General features: G+C 50.5%; 2 protein-coding genes across 3 annotated transcripts; one reads left to right on the plus strand and one right to left on the minus strand.

The window, feature by feature from the left end:
* Window positions 1-150: 150 nt before the first annotated feature.
* LRRC46 (leucine rich repeat containing 46) lies at window positions 151-5,830 on the minus strand. Of its 2 annotated transcripts, none has more exons than XM_002834240.6 (8): window positions 5,388-5,830; window positions 5,182-5,287; window positions 2,852-2,960; window positions 1,985-2,031; window positions 1,609-1,718; window positions 1,281-1,350; window positions 907-1,049; window positions 151-631 (listed from the first exon to the last, which is right to left on the minus strand). In XM_002834240.6, exons 1-8 carry the CDS (start codon window positions 5,395-5,397, stop codon window positions 261-263), a joined length of 966 nt encoding a protein of 321 aa, XP_002834286.1. In that variant the 5' UTR covers window positions 5,398-5,830; the 3' UTR covers window positions 151-260. The 2 variants fall into 2 exon arrangements, with proteins under 2 accessions (XP_002834286.1, XP_054402597.1); XM_054546622.2 differs by having other exon boundaries at window positions 5,160-5,287; window positions 5,388-5,795.
* MRPL10 (mitochondrial ribosomal protein L10) lies at window positions 5,806-13,911 on the plus strand. Its single transcript, XM_002834235.5, has 5 exons — window positions 5,806-5,933; window positions 8,701-8,870; window positions 10,166-10,330; window positions 10,588-10,732; window positions 12,902-13,911. Exons 1-5 carry the CDS (start codon window positions 5,882-5,884, stop codon window positions 13,153-13,155), a joined length of 786 nt encoding a protein of 261 aa, XP_002834281.3. The 5' UTR covers window positions 5,806-5,881; the 3' UTR covers window positions 13,156-13,911.
* The last annotated feature ends 1,079 nt before the right edge of the window (window positions 13,912-14,990 follow it).

Consider the following 14,990-nt stretch of genomic DNA (forward strand, 5'->3'; position numbering starts at 1 on the left):
GCCTGAGGCATGCCTGCCCTGTGGGTAGCTCCCAAAAGATTCCAAACTCACTCTTTAGAATCAGGTGGCTCACTGGGCTCTGTATTTTGTTTCCTGGAGCTTTCACTGGTTGCTTCCCCTGAGATACCCCAAGTGACATGAAAAGCATACTCAGGGCCTAGAGACACTTTACTGGGGATGGGCTTCTGTCACAGGTCAGAGGTCTGAGAAGGCGGGCAGGCCCCACTCCTCTCCACTAGTAGAGAAAGGTCGACAGAGAATCATTTCTTGCTTCTCTTGGCCGTAGTTTTGGTTGTGCTGGGGGCCTCAGCCACAGAGGCCTTGGGGGCTGTGGCTGCTCGTGCCCCCTTCCTTCCCCAGAGAGAGCTTTGGTGGCCCCTGGGAATCAGACTGCATGGTTTCTTGGTGGGAAAGGAGGCCTGGGGTGAGGAGACGGCCTCAGGGACTGTCTCCTCCCCTTGCCCAGGAGTGGCAGAAGGGCTGCTGTCCCCAGCCATGGGCACCCTAGGTAGCAAGGGCAAGTCGGTGAGGGTGGGCTGCATCTCCATCCTCAGCAGGTGCTCTGTCAGGGCCGCCTGTTGCCGGTGCTCCCTGTGCCTGCTCAGCTCCTGCTCCAGCTCCTTGAGGAAGCCTGTGAGGGGCCAGGGGGTGGAGGGTACAGGTTGGGTGGAGCCCTGGGCTCGGCAGGAGGGTCCCTGGGCTCAGGGAAGTCTCTGGCTGGCCCCTTGTCCCTCGTGGGAAGGAGCCTGAGGCTGGGGCCCAGGACTGACACCTGGCTCTGGCCCAGATGTTGATCTGAACTTGGGGCTCCCCTCCCCAGACTCCACTGCCATCTTAGCTTCCCTCATGTCCCACAGGGCAGAGGTGGGCTCTGGGGAGGCTGAAAGCCTTGGAAAGCAGGGTCACCTCGTTCTGAGCAGAATGGGCCACTCAGCTCTGGGAACTCCTCATCGCTTGAGGCTTCATCCTCCTCATCCGAAATCCAGCGCTCCATCACAGGCTGCCCGTCCAGGTCCAGGAGAAGTGGCAGGGCTTCTGTCACCAGCTCGCTGCAGAGCAGAAGGAGCAGAGGTTACCCAGGAGGGCACCCTGGCGTGGAGGATGCAAAGACACGCACCACAGCACCCACACCCGGAGGGGTGGTGGCTCACGAGCTAGGTAGGAGGTGGGGGAGAAGGTGTCATGGACAGTGACCCCAGGTTTGCAGGCTGAGAGGGGCCTGGGCTGAGTTAGCAGGTGGAGCTCAGCCATGACTTTTCTTCCCACCCTCCACTCCTTACCGGTAGCCATCCTGGTTGGTGCAGCTGTTTCCAGACAGGTTGAGGATGAGAAGGCTCTGGGGGAACTCATCTGCACACGGCAAAGAGAGAGGAAATGGGGTTCTCACTTGATCTTAGCCAAAAGACCATGAAGCGATGGGAATGGGGTTCTCATACCCACTTTCTAGTCCAAAGCCAGTACCTCTAGGCACAACCCTTTGAACTCCCTTGAGGATGAAATGTGGACCTGCGGGGGCATGGCTAATAGAAGCACAGGCAGATGGGTGCAGAGGGGAGGGCAGGCCCCACAGGGGATGTGTTTGTTGAGCCAGGGCAAGTGGGTTCCTACCCAGCTTCAACGTTTCTATCAGGTTCTCAGAAAGGTCCAGAAACTGGAGGCATGGGAGGTCGAGGAGGTTTTCCACCTGCCTGATTTGGTTTCCTGCCAGAGATAGGAAGCTGTAGGAGAAGGAAGGGGTACAGAGGCAGAGCTGAATCATGGAACAGCTGGAGGAAAAGAGGAGGGCACCTGACACCGGGGCCCCTAGGCTAGGCAGCTGATGACCAGTGGGGACACATGGCCTTCTGGGGTGAGGCAGTAGATCTAGGCTTGTTGGTCCTTGACTGACAAGGACCCAGGCTTGGAGAAATCTGAACCAGTTCTTTGGGGTATGGCTAGGTCCCCCCGACCCCTCTTCCCCTGCCTGAGCCCTGCCACCACATACCGCAAGGAGGGGATGCAAGCCAGGTTCTCAATTTGCTGGATCTTATTCTGCAAGAAGAAACCGAAGTGGGGAAACCAAGCTGAGATCAGATGCGTCGGGGGCCCTTTACAGGGACAGAGCCCCAAGACCATGTCTACTCCTGCAGCTGGAGATCTGGCACTTTGGGAATGATCACCCCACTCCTTGAACAGGTTGCCACTACCTTAAGAAAGATGATTTTCTTTCTCCATGTGGATGGTTAAGGGTGTAAACCTGGGGTATCTAAACCTGACTAAGTATACTCTTCTGATTCCACAACCAACGAGTGGCCTGGGAATCAGAAAAGGAAACCAAGAAGCCACCAGGAAAATGGAAAGGGCCTTGGTGGTGGCTTGCATACACAGAGAGAACAATGAGCATACAGGAACTTGATGGGTAAAGTTTCTATGGGGAAAGTTGAAGCGAGCTGGGAATATTCAACCAGGGAAAGGCTGAAGATCAACCAACCACCACCACCACCACCAAACAGCCTTCAAGTAGGATCTGAATGATGTAGAGGAATCTTCATAGTTTCCTCTTCTTCAAAACAGGAAATGGGCTGGAGCTATTTAACATGAAAGATTTAGAGTAGATGCCAAGAAGAACTTCTAGATCAAGAGAAGTGCCTAAAGAACAGTGGAGGGAGCACAGGTCATGTTCAGGATCTATTTTGAGGGAATTAGTCTTTCAATTCAGGACCCTATGTCATTCATCTGGGAATGGTTTAAATGAAGGTCTGCCTGCCTGAACACCAGGGGATGGGCAAGATGACCTGGTTGGCTCCTTTCAGACGAGAGAGATTAGGTCCACAGGGGTCAAGGGGAGGGGAAGGGTGGAGAAAGAAGTTACCCCTTGCAGATAGAGACTGTGAAGATTCTGGAGGCCTTCTAAGTTCCTGATAGTAGTAATCCCCTCCCGGTCCAGGCGGACAGTCTGCAGTACATCAAGAGTGTGAAACCTGGGAGAAGAGTCAGTAAGGGTGGTGTTAGAGCACCACTCATGTGGTCTCTTAGCAGGGAGGATGGGAGAGAGGGAGGAGGGAAGGGGTTTCAAGGAGCGGTAGTTGACAGTGATTTTAATCAGATGTGAGAAACATCTTGACATCTTGAGGTGGTGTCTAGATCATGAAACTAGCTTGACTTGCAGACTTGTATCTCTATTGTTAGCACTGGGAAGGGTGAGAGAGAGGAGTAAGGGCCCTCTGGGAAATTGGGGATGGCAGCTTATGGTTCCTGGAGAGATTCAGAGGCAAGAGAAACCTTCCTCTGGCCAGCTTGGATGGTGGAGGCAGGGGTGGGACAGAGGTGAGACACTGCAGAAAGATCCTTCCTCACCTTCCTTTTGAGTGGTTCATGGAGGAAAAAGCACTTGTTCCATGCACCCATTCATTCATTCCACAACATTGCTGAGTGCCTACTAGAGACAAATGACAGAGTCTATGCCCACCACTATTAAAGAAGCAGGGCAGGCTGGCCATGGTGGCTTACCCTGTACTCCCAGCACTTTGGGAGGCCGAGGCAGGAGGATCGCTTGAGCCCAGGAGGTTGAGGCTGCAGTGTGCCATGATTATGCCACTGCACTTCAGCCTGGGTGACAGAGCAAGACCCTATGTCATTTAAAAAAAAAAAAAGAGGCTGGGCGAGGTGGCTCACGCCTGTAATCCCAGCACTTTGGGAGGTCGAGACGGGTGGATTGCTTGAGGTCAGGAGTTCAAGACCATGGCGAAACCCCATCTCTACTAAAAATACAAAAAAATTAGCCGGCTGTGGTGGCGCACACCTGTAGTCCCAGCTACTCAGGAGGCTGAGGCTGGAGAATCGCTTCAACCCAGGAGGCAGACGTTGCAGTGCGCCAAGATCATGCCATTGCACTCCAGCCTGCGCAACAGAGTGAGACTCCGTCTCAAAAAAAAAAAAAAAAAAAGAGGAAGAAGGCCAAACATCTATGACAGGTGGATAACAGAGGCAAGTACAGGGGAAAGGAAGAAGAAGGAGGAGAAGGAGGAGGAAGAAGGGAAAGAAGGAGAAAGAATAACGAAGAGGAAGAAGAAAGAAAGAAAGAAGAACAAGGCCAAGCATCTCTGACAAGTGGATAACAGAAGCAAGTACAGGGGACAAAGGGAGTACATAGGCTGTGCACTAAGTTCAGAGTAGGAGGAATCAGGGAATGCTTCCTAGAGGAGGTGACAGATGAGTAGGCATCAGCCATGAAGGTAGGGGGATATGGGGAGAAGGCATTTCAAGCAGAAGGAATAGTATGTGCTAATACAGCCCTTCCGAAACTCCGATATGCCCATGCAGATTCTAATTCAGTAGATCGGGCGGAGGGGCTGAGATGCTCCACTTCTAACAAGCCCCCTGTGATGCCAATGCTGCTGCCCTACCCCTGCACCCCTCCCGCCCACACATACTCTGAGTAGTAAGGTACTAAGGTGTGAGTACACAGTGTGGGAAATTGTACACTTGTGGAGAGTGGCCAGAAATAAGGCTGAAAAACAGAAGTCAACTCATGCTTAGGCACTGGGATTTATTTGGGAGGAGGTTTCTATCAGTGAGTGCCTGATTAGATTTGTTATTTAAAAGGATCACTTTGGCTACTCAGGAGGCTGAAGTAGGAGGATTGTTTGAGGAGTTCAAGACTAGTCTGGCCAACACAGCAAGACCCCATCTCTAAAAAGTAATTAAAAATATTTTACTTTTTGTTTGTTTGTTTTAGAAATAGGGTCTCACCCTGTTGCCCAGGCTGGCGTACAATGGCATGATCATAGCTTACTGCAGCCACAGGTACCTGGGTTCAAGTGATCCTCCTGCCTCAGCCACCTAGGACTACAGGTGTGCACCACCATGCTCAGCTAGTTTATTTTTATTTTTAGAGACAGGATTCTGTCTCTATTGCCCAGGCTGGTCTCAAACTCCTGGGCTCAAGTGATCCTCCTGCCTCAGCCTCCCAAAGTGCTGGGTGTATAGGAGAGAGGTGAACACGGCCTTATCTAAGACAGTTGAGTGAGGATGGTGAAAAAGAAATGGAATTATTTTTAAGAAGGGAAAATCAACCGGGCATTACCACTGACTGTGTGGAGTAAGTAAGGACAGAGACAAAGATCAGTTGACAAATCAGTACACCTCAGGGACCTGAGTGTTTCAAACTTCTAGCACACCTTTTCTCCCCCATGCACTCACATCTTCTCTGACAGTTCCTCATCTTCAGGGAAAGTCAAGTTCCGCTTAGTGATAAGGGCTTCAGTGATGCAGACGCCCCCTTCCTCTGGACCCTGGGCTGACTTCCCTGTGAAAAGATGAGTCCAACTGTGACATTTCCTCACTCTTGGAGGCCTTACCCCGCTGTTTTCCAACTGTTCTACCCACCGTCCCACCTCCCTACTCACCTCCAGACATGATCTAAAATAAAAGGCTGCTGGTCTGAGGCGGGAGAGGAACGAAAAGGAGCCTAGCAGCCTGGGCGGCCCCTAAGGATGGCAGAACTCAGGATGGCAGGAGGAGAGAGAAACTCAGAGACTTGGGAGAGGAGGAAAAGGGGTTGATTCAGAGAAAATTGCTTGGGTGAGGTCGAAGACAACAGTAAATTGATGTGAAGGGTCTGGAGTTTGAGGGGTGTGGAGGGGCTTTGCTTGTAGCAAGCTGGGGTGTTGTGGGCAGGAATGGTTGAGAAAGGAGCAGTTCCTAGGAAGCCGGAGTCGTTGCTAAGAGACTGGACGCCGAGTGGGGAGGTAAAGGCGAGTTCCGTTGGCCCGGCTTAGCGCATGCGTGTTACAGCTACAGCCGGCGGGTACGCCCACTGCTTCCGGCCCCGGGGTTCGCTACCCCACAATCCTTAGCTCTTTCCGTCTCCACTCGGCTTCCGTCCATTCTTGCGGTGGCGATGGCTGCGGCCGTGGCGGGGATGCTGCGAGGGGGTCTCCTGCCCCAGGCGGGTAAGGAGTGGCGCAGTTCCTCACGGCGTGTCTTGCTGCCGCTCTCTAGTCCTCATCTGCCCTCCTCTACTACTGATTCTTCCCATAATCTCTGACCCCAGCTAGATCGCTGGCCTCCTTACCCCGTCCGGTTCCATGTGACTCCAGATTGGTAATCACAGCAACAACGTCCAGCTGTTGTCTGTCTCCAGCGTTTCTTTTGCCTGGACCACTCCTCGCCCAGACCTTTGCATTATGTCTCCATCTTAATGTGTCAGCCTAAATGTCACCTCAGGTCTTCCCTTGACTCCTTAGCCCCGTCGCAATCTGTAATTTTGCATTTGTTTAGTTGCTTGTTTCCTCTATTAAACTCCGTAAGGGCAGAACCATGTCATTCAGCATAGCCAGCAGGTGGCATGGTGCTTGATGTTAGTAAGCGTGCAGTAAATATTTGTTTAATGAATGGATTTGAGCACTTAATATAGGCCAGGCACTGTGATAACTATTTTTATATGTGTTAGCTAATTTAAATCTTTTAAATCATTTAAATCTAAAGCACCCTGTGAGAAAGACATTCGCATCTCCTCTTTACAGACGCAGCAACTGAAGTTCAGACCAGTTGGGTGGCCAAGGTCACAGCTAGTAATTGGCGGAAGAGAGATTAAAATCCAGTTTCGGCTGGGCGCGGTGGCTCACGCTTGTAATCCCAGCACTTTGGGAGGCTGAGGCGGAGGGAACACCTGAGGTCAAGAAATTGAGACCAGCCTGGCCAACATGGCGAAACCCCAACTCTACTAAAAATACAAAAATGAGCTGGGTGTGGTGGCGCGTGCCTGTAGTCCCAGCTATTCAGGAGGCTGAGGCGTGAGAATTGCTTACACCCAGGAGGCAGAGGTTGCAGTGAGCCGAGATCGCGTTGCTGCACTCCAGACTGGGCGACAGAGCGAGACTCCATCTCAAAAAAAAAAAAAAAAAATTCCAGTTTAATTTGATTCCAAAGCCTGCCTGCGGTCTTAACAGTTAGGTTTTGTGGCTGCTGGCAATAAGACCTCTTACCCTAGCAAATATCCATACTCTCTGACTGTTAGAGCCGCCTTCTATCTGGACCTTTTTCTGAGGTCACATCCCAGTCTTGGGAATGACTGAAAGTGGAAAGTTCTAGTCTTGGCCCTTGTGTTGAGGATTAAGTGGTCACTTTGTCTCAGGGCTTTTGAGTGCCTCCCTTGTTTTCTGTGGGGTGCTCTGTAGCATTACCTGTAAACAGGAAGAGAGGAGGAAAGAGAAACTTGTCTGAGAGCTGTGAGAATGGTGTAACATTTTTTTCTCCTCTTGAAATCATAGGAGAGGCTGTCAGAGCAGCGGTTAGAGCAGTGGTTTTCAAACTTTAGCATGCGTCAGCATCACCAGGAGGGCTTGTTAAAACACTATTTGTGACCAGTCTTGGTAACATAGTGAAACCTGGTCTCTACAAAACAAAACAAAGAAAAAACACTATTTGCTAGGCTCCACCCCAGAGTTGCTGATTCAGTAGGTCTAGGCAGGGCCTGAGAATTTATGTTTATTTTTCTTTCTTTTTTTTTTTGAGACAGTCTTGCTCTGTCACCCAGGCCGGAGTGCCGGAGTGCAATGGCACAATCTCGGCTCACTGCAACCTCTGCCTCTTTGGTTCAAGCAATTCTCATGGCTCAGCCACCCGAGTAGCTGGGACTACAGGTGTGTGCCACCACGCCTGGCTAATTTTTGTAGTTTAGTTAGAGACGGGGTTTCACCATGTTGGCCAGGTTGGTCTTGAATTCCTGACCTCAAGTGAGCTGCCCACCTTGGCCTCCCAAAGTGTTGGGATTACAGGCGTGAGCCACCACACCCAGCAAAATTTCTATTTCTAACAAGCTCTCAAATGATGCTGATGTTGCTGGTTGGGGTGGAGGTGGGGCATACCTTGAGAGCCACTAGATTAGACCAGGGGTTGGCATATTATGGCAGGGCCAGTCACTGTGTTTTATAAAATTCTATTGGTACATAGCTTCTGCTATCTCTTTACATATTGTCTGTGGCTGCTTTTGGCAGAGTTAAGTGTTAGAGACAGATTACATGGGCCCCAAACTTAAAATATTTACTGTTTGACCATTTTAAGAAAAAGTTTATTTAACCTTATCCCCTTTTTCTTTCTTTCTTTTTTTTTTTTTTTTCTGAGACGGAGTCTCACTCTGTGCCCACGCTGGAGTGCAGTGGCATGATCTTGGCTCACTGCAACCTCCACCTCCTGGGTTCAAGCGATTCTCCTGCCTCAGCCTCTCAAGTAGCTGGGATTACAGGTACACACCACCACGCGTGGCTAATTTTTGTATTTTTAGTAGAGATGGGGTTTCACTGTGTTGGGCAGGCTGGTCTCGAACTCCTGACCTCAGGTGATCTCGCCTGCTTCGGCCTACCAAAGTGCTGGGATTACAGGTGTCAGCCACCGCACCCAGCCCCCCCTTTTCTTAATGTGTTCAAAATATTTTCTCCTTTGTTCTAATTTTTTTCTCACATTTCTGCACATTGAGAAGAGCTGGAGAAATGGGAGCCTCAAGAGATTAAGTAATTGACCTCGGGTCACTTACTGAAAGAGAAGAGAAGCTTTGGAAATTCAGGACTTTTGGCAGACAGTTCCTTGTCCCACTCTTGTGCTGAGTCTAGCTCTGTGAGCTGTGCTTTTCTCTGCTGGAGGGTGTGGTTTTTCTCCATCTGGGATAAACTAGGGCCTCCAAGAGGTTGCCTCTAACCATGTTGCTATATCCCCACCCAGGCCGGCTGCCTACCCTCCAGACTGTCCGCTATGGCTCCAAGGCTGTTACCCGCCACCGTCGTGTGATGCACTTTCAGCGGCAGAAGCTGATGGCTGTGACTGAATATATCCCCCCAAAACCAGCCATCCACCCATCATGCCTGCCATCTCCTCCCAGCCCCCCACAGGAGGTAAGGAGGAGTTTGGATACATGTCACTTGGTGGTGGGATGGTGGATTAAAGTAATCTTGTCTCTGGGCATGGTGAAGTAGGACACTCAGCCATTGTCACTCACGTCATTATTTCAATTTGACTGCCTGATCCAGATACTTTAAGATGAAATCCGCACTTGATTCTATATTGGCTTTTGGGCTCTGGATTGGGTGAGCCTCCTGAATTTCCTTCTTGTCTCCAAAAATGTGGGTGTGAGAGCTACCCTAGCAGGTGGGGTTGGGGAGAGAGTATCTCTCCAATCTTTTTTTTTTTTTTTTTTTTGAGATGGAGTATTGCTCTTGTTGCCCAAGCTGGAGTGCAATGGCGCGATCTTGGCTCACTGCAGCCTCCGCCTTCTGGATTTAAGTGATTCTCCTGCCTCAGCCTCCTGAGTAGCTGGGATTACAGGCGTGCGTCACCATGCCTGACTAATTTTTGCATCTTTAGTAGAGACGGGGTTTCACCATGTTAGCCAGGATGGTCTTGATCTCCTGACTTCGTGATCTGCCTGCCTTGGCCTCCCAAAGTGCTGGGATTACAGGCATGAGCCACCCCGCCTGGCCTTTTTTTTTTTTTTTTCATGAGACAGAGTCTCATTCTGTCACCCAGGCTGGAGTGCAGTGGGACATTCTTGGCCCATTGCAAACTCTGCCTCCTGGGTTCAAGTGATTCTTTGCCTCAGCCTCCTGAGTAACCGGGATTATAGGCGCATGCCACCATGCTCAGCTAATTTTTTGTATTTTTAATAGAGACAGGGTTTCGCTATGTTGGCCAGGCTGGTCTCGAACTCCTGACCTCAAGCAATCCGCCTGCCTTGGCCTCCCAAAGTGCTGGGATTTAGGCATGAGCCACTGTGCCCAGCCAAATTTCTCAATTTTAAACTAACACTGCAAAAGAGTTATATTTATGATTGGCAAAATAATTCAACATGAGTATAGTATCAGATTGATAATTGAAGTAATTTTAGCAATATTATTGTCAAGCACTGTTGACTGAGGCAGACTGCAGGCCTGTTTTCGGGGGAGTGGAACTGAGCATCCTCAGGTTTGAAAAACACTGCTAAAGACTGCAATTATCTAATGAAAGTGAAAAGGTTAGAGTAGTGGGAGATGTTACATGTCTCTGAGAGTCAGAGGCCCAATTATCCTACTTGTTCCCCAATATTTTGCACATCTGGACATCACTGGAAGCCCTAGAACCTACCACAGAGGGAGCAGGGTTGCCAGGAGAAGTGACAGCTGATGTACCCTTGGTCATTGCTTTCCAACTTCAGGAGACAGGCCTCATCAGGCTTCTCCGCCGGGAGATAGCAGCAGTTTTCCAGGACAACCGAATGATAGCCGTCTGCCAGAATGTGGCTCTCAGTGCAGAGGACAAGCTTCTTATGCGACACCAGCTGCGGAAACACAAGATCCTGATGAAGGTCTTCCCCAACCAGGTAGGGAGCAGGCCCCTTGGCATGGGTTGCCCATCTTCCCCCCACCCCGACCAGACTCATACCTCACCATCTGCTCCCCAGTGATGATACTTCTTACTCCTCCTCTCCATGAGTCACCCTCTAATCTGGTGTCTAACCTATGATTAGGGGCTGAGAAGACCCTTAGGTTGCACTCTCAGCCTAATGTGGCCCATGACCCACGAGGTAGCTCTTCCTCCCACTTGTCCCTGATAAGCCATTTTTTCCTGCTGTCCCAGGTCCTGAAGCCCTTCCTGGAGGATTCCAAGTACCAAAATCTGCTGCCCCTTTTTGTGGGGCACAACATGCTGCTGGTCAGTGAAGAGCCCAAAGTCAAGGAGATGGTACGGATCTTAAGGACTGTGCCATTCCTGCCGCTGCTAGGTGAGCAAGCACCCCTGCCAGTTAGGGGTGGGGTGAAGAGGGGCCTGCTGCCATCTGCTAGGCTTGTCTTGGTAAAACCGTGAACGTTCTTGGAGAGAGCATCCTTTCACGGATGGAGCCTGAGTAAACAGCACATTTATTGAGGGCCGACTGTCACTCCCACACCTGTGTTGTCTCACTACCGCAGGTCACTTCTGCACTGGAGGGAAGACTAGGAAAGGCAGACATGGAGCAGGGAGAGAAAATTCAGATACCTTGAGTCTAACAGTAGGGTAGTAGGTGCTGAAACCCTTACAGATGAAGGTATTTAAAACAAGTAGCCCAAGTAAAGGGTGCCGAGGGCCAGTGACCAGTGTTTCCCAGACTCCCCTGATGCTGACTCACTTAAGGGGCAGAGAATACTGCACATGTCCCTTGGAAATCCAGATTTCACAGGTCTCTGTAGGGAGGGGGCGGGACAGGAATCTGATTTCTTTTTTTTTTTTTTTTTTTGAGATGGAGTCTCCCTCTATCACCCAGGCTGGAGTGCAGTGGCACAGTCTTAGCTCACCGCAACCTCTGTCTCCTGGGTTCAAGCAATTCTCCTGCCTCAGCGTCTCAAGTAGCTGGGATTACAGGCACCTGCCACCACGCCCAGCTAATTTTTTTTTTTTTTTGTATTTTTAGTAGAGATGGGGTTTCACCGTGTTGGCCAGGCTGGTCTCGATCTCCTGACCTCAGGTGATCCACCACCTCAGCCTCCCAAAGTGCTGGGGTTACAGGCATGAGCCACTGCTCCCAGCAATTTTAATATCCCCTCAACACTCCATAATATTTATTCAATTTTTTAATTGTAAAATACACAAAATTTGCCATCTTAACCATTTAAAAATGTACAGTTCAGTGTTAAGTACATTCATAATGCTATACAACATCACCACCGTCCATCTCCAGAATGTTTTATCTTCTAACAATGAAACTCTGCACCCATTAAACAATAGTTCCCCATTACTTCCCTCCATTCCATGATTCAGGGTCTCACTCCCATTGCCCAGGCTGGAGTGCAGTGGTCCGGTCATGGCTCACAGCAGCCTGGACCTCCTTGGCTTAATCCATCCTCCCACCTTAACTTCCTAAGTAGCTGGGACTACAGGCGCATGCCACCATGTCCAGCTAATTTTTGTATTTTTTGTATTTGTATTCACCATGTTGCCCAGGCTGGTCTTGAACTGCTAGGCTCAAGCAGTTATCCCCCCTTGGCCTCCTGAAGTGTTGGGATTACAGGCATTAGCCACTGCATCCAGCCTGATTCTTTGTTTTTTTGAGATGGAGTTTCACTCTTGTTGCCCAGGCTGGAGTGCAATGGCGCAATCTCAGCTCACTGCAACCTCTGCCTCCCGGGTTTAAGCGATTCTCTTGCCTCAGCCTCCCAAGTAGCTGGGATTACAGGCGCTTGCCACCATGCCTGGCTAATTTTTGTATTTTCAGTAGAGACGGGATTTCACCATGTTGGCCAGGCTCATCTCAAACTCCTGACCTCAGGTAGATCCACCCACCTTGGTCTCCCAAAGTGCTGGGATTACAGGCCTGAGCCACCATACCCGACCTCATCCTGATTCTTTTTTTTTTTTTTTTGAGACGAAGTTTCGCTCTTGTCACCCAGACTGGAGTGCAATGGCACGATCTCAGCTTACTGTAACCTCTGCCTCCCAGGTTCAAATGATTCTCCTGCCTCAGCCTCCCGAGTGGTTGGGATTACAGGCGCTCGCCACCACGCCTGGCTAATTTTTGTATTTTTAGTAGAGACGGGGTTTCTCCATGTTGGCCAGGCTGGTCTCGAACTCCTGACCTCAGGTGATCTGCCTGCCTCGGCCTCCCAAAGTGCTGGGATTACAGGCATGAGCCATCACACCTGGCCGCCTGATTCTTATTTACAAGGAAGTTTAGGAAACACTGACTTAATAGGGGTCAGGGCCAGGTGGATACATTAAGAGTTTTCTGAGGGAAGAGTGAAGAAGTAGGGATCGATCCCAAGCGGAGTGGGTGTGGTGTGGGGCACAGTGGAACCCAGGTCCTGGGGAAGGCAGGATTTTGAGAAGGGCAATGGAGAGCAAGTTCCTAGGGTCAGAACATTGTTTTCAGAGAAGAAAGGCATCTGCAAGGAGCCCAACTGACCCTGTGTTCTTCCAGGTGGCTGCATTGATGACACCATCCTCAGCAGGCAGGGCTTTATCAACTACTCCAAGCTCCCCAGCCTGCCCCTGGTGCAGGGGGAGCTTGTAGGAGGCCTCACCCGCCTCACAGCCCAGACCCACTCCCTGCTCCAGCACCAGCCCCTCCAGCTGACCACTCTGTTGGACCAGTACATCAGAGAGCAACGCGAGAAGGATTCTATCATGTCGGCCAATGGGAAGCCAGATCCTGACCCTGTTCCGGACTCATAGCCAGCCTGTTTAGCCAGCCCTGCACATAAATACACTCTGCCCTATTGGCTGTGCTCTCCTCCATGGGAGATGTGGAAGAACTTGGGGTCGGGGAGTGCGTTTGTCACTTGGTTTTCACTAATAATGATATTGTCAGGTATAGGGCCACTTGGAGATGCAGAGGATTCCATTTCAGATGTCAGTCACCAGCTTCGTCCTTAGTTTTCCCAACTTGGGATCTGATAGGAGCAGAGTCTCTCTCTATTCTCCAGGTCCAAAGCAGAGATCCTGAAAAGATAAGGCTATTATCCCCTGCCTCCTTGGTCACTGCCTCTTGCTGCATGGGCTCCTGAGCCCACCCCCTTGGGGCACAACCTGCCACTGCCACAGTAGCTCAACCAAGCAGTTGTGCTGAGAATGGCACCTGGTGAGAGCCTGCTGTGTGCCAGGCTTTGTGCTGAGTGCTGTACATGTATTAGTTCCTTTACTCCTGACCACATTGTGCCCATTTCACAGAGAAGGAGCAGAGAAATTAAGTGGCTTGCTCAAGGTCATGCAGTTAGTAAGTGGCAGAACAGGGACTTGAACCAAGCCCTCTGCTCTGAAGACCACGTCCCTAATTTCTACACTAGAGTTTCCTCATCAGGTTACCCAGAAGTGGGTCCCATCCACCATCCAGGGGTGCTTGGATGTTAGTTCTCTGCCCTCGAGGTGTACGCTGTGGAAAGTTTGGGAGCACTGCTTTATAATAAAATGAAATACATTCTACTTCCTTTATTTTGTGGTTTACACGGTTGTCCTCCCTATAAACTTACTCAGGGGCTTCTCTGTCATCTGACTTTCCTCACTCTCGCTTCCCTTCCTAGGAAAATCCTCTTCCCCTATACCTGTCCCACGAATGGCATCCCGTGCATGCTTGCCCTGTTAAAGGCAGCTGACAGCTGTACCCACTAGCTAATGTGTCTCTGGTGGTTCTGGACAAAAGGCCTGTGGGAAAACTAGGATTCTCTATTAATGGGGAATTCTGAGAGCTCTAGGGTAGGAGGCCTCATGCAAGTCTTCATGAACCAGAAATTCCTAATAAAGGAGATGGGATGCTTAACTCGGAGTCCACCATCATCCCTGATTGGAGCACATTCTGGGTGGATGCAGGGGTGACCCGGGGAAGGTGGCTGTTCAACATTCCTTCTCGGACTTGAAGCAATGCCACCGCTTCCTTAGTCTTGGACAGGCACTGTCTGGCAGGGATGATCTGCAGCAGCTCTTTTGTGGCCTGGGCCAGGACCAGCTTCCCACAGTGCCTCGCCATGTGCTGTATGCCCAGGGCTGTTCAATCACTGGGAAGTGGCTTAAAAGGCTCTTGGGGCTCCTGGATGCTAGAGCTTGCCTGGTCAGTGCTGCCCAGTGCTCCTGTCCCTCCCAGAACCCTGCCAGGTGCTAACAACACCCTCCTCCTGGGGTGGCTGGAGCAGCGCTGAGGCTCTGAATAAAGGCAAGACAGTTGGTGTCCCTGAGAGATATGTGAGACCCTGAAACGTAAACCAAGCTCGGTGAGGATGAAGTGGAAGGGATAAGTGGCCTATGTCACTTTTGGGGTCAGAGAAGAAAATTGAATCACATCCTTCACCTGAGGCCCCACCTACTTCTTTCCAGAAAAGACTACTTCTTTCCAGAAAACTTAACTGCGCTCGAAACTGTAGGTCTGTGCCACATTCATTTGAATGAATTTTAGATCTTTGTTAAGAGCCAATTTTTCATTAGAATTGAGCAGCTGGGCACATTACTCCAGCAGAAGGGTAAAGGGAAGGGAGGGGACCAGCGTTGCAGCCCTTTTAACAGTAGCTGTGACTGCCCCA

Source organism: Pongo abelii, chromosome 19, assembly GCF_028885655.2.
Source record: "Pongo abelii isolate AG06213 chromosome 19, NHGRI_mPonAbe1-v2.0_pri, whole genome shotgun sequence".
Taxonomy (NCBI): Eukaryota; Metazoa; Chordata; class Mammalia; order Primates; family Hominidae; genus Pongo; species Pongo abelii.

Coding starts and splice junctions, on each gene's coding strand:
- LRRC46 (XM_002834240.6), bottom strand. Junction 2,961..5,181: donor GAGGAACTGTCAGAGAAGAT/GTGAGTGCATGG, acceptor CTCTTCTCCCAG/GTTTCACACTCTTGATGTAC. Junction 1,050..1,280: donor ACCAACCAGGATGGCTACCG/GTAAGGAGTGGA, acceptor TCTGCTCTGCAG/CGAGCTGGTGACAGAAGCCC.
- MRPL10 (XM_002834235.5), top strand. CDS start 5,882: ATGGCTGCGGCCGTGGCGGGGATGCTGCGAGGGGGTCTCCTGCCCCAG. Junction 5,934..8,700: donor GGGTCTCCTGCCCCAGGCGG/GTAAGGAGTGGC, acceptor ATCCCCACCCAG/GCCGGCTGCCTACCCTCCAG. Junction 10,331..10,587: donor TGAAGGTCTTCCCCAACCAG/GTAGGGAGCAGG, acceptor CTGCTGTCCCAG/GTCCTGAAGCCCTTCCTGGA.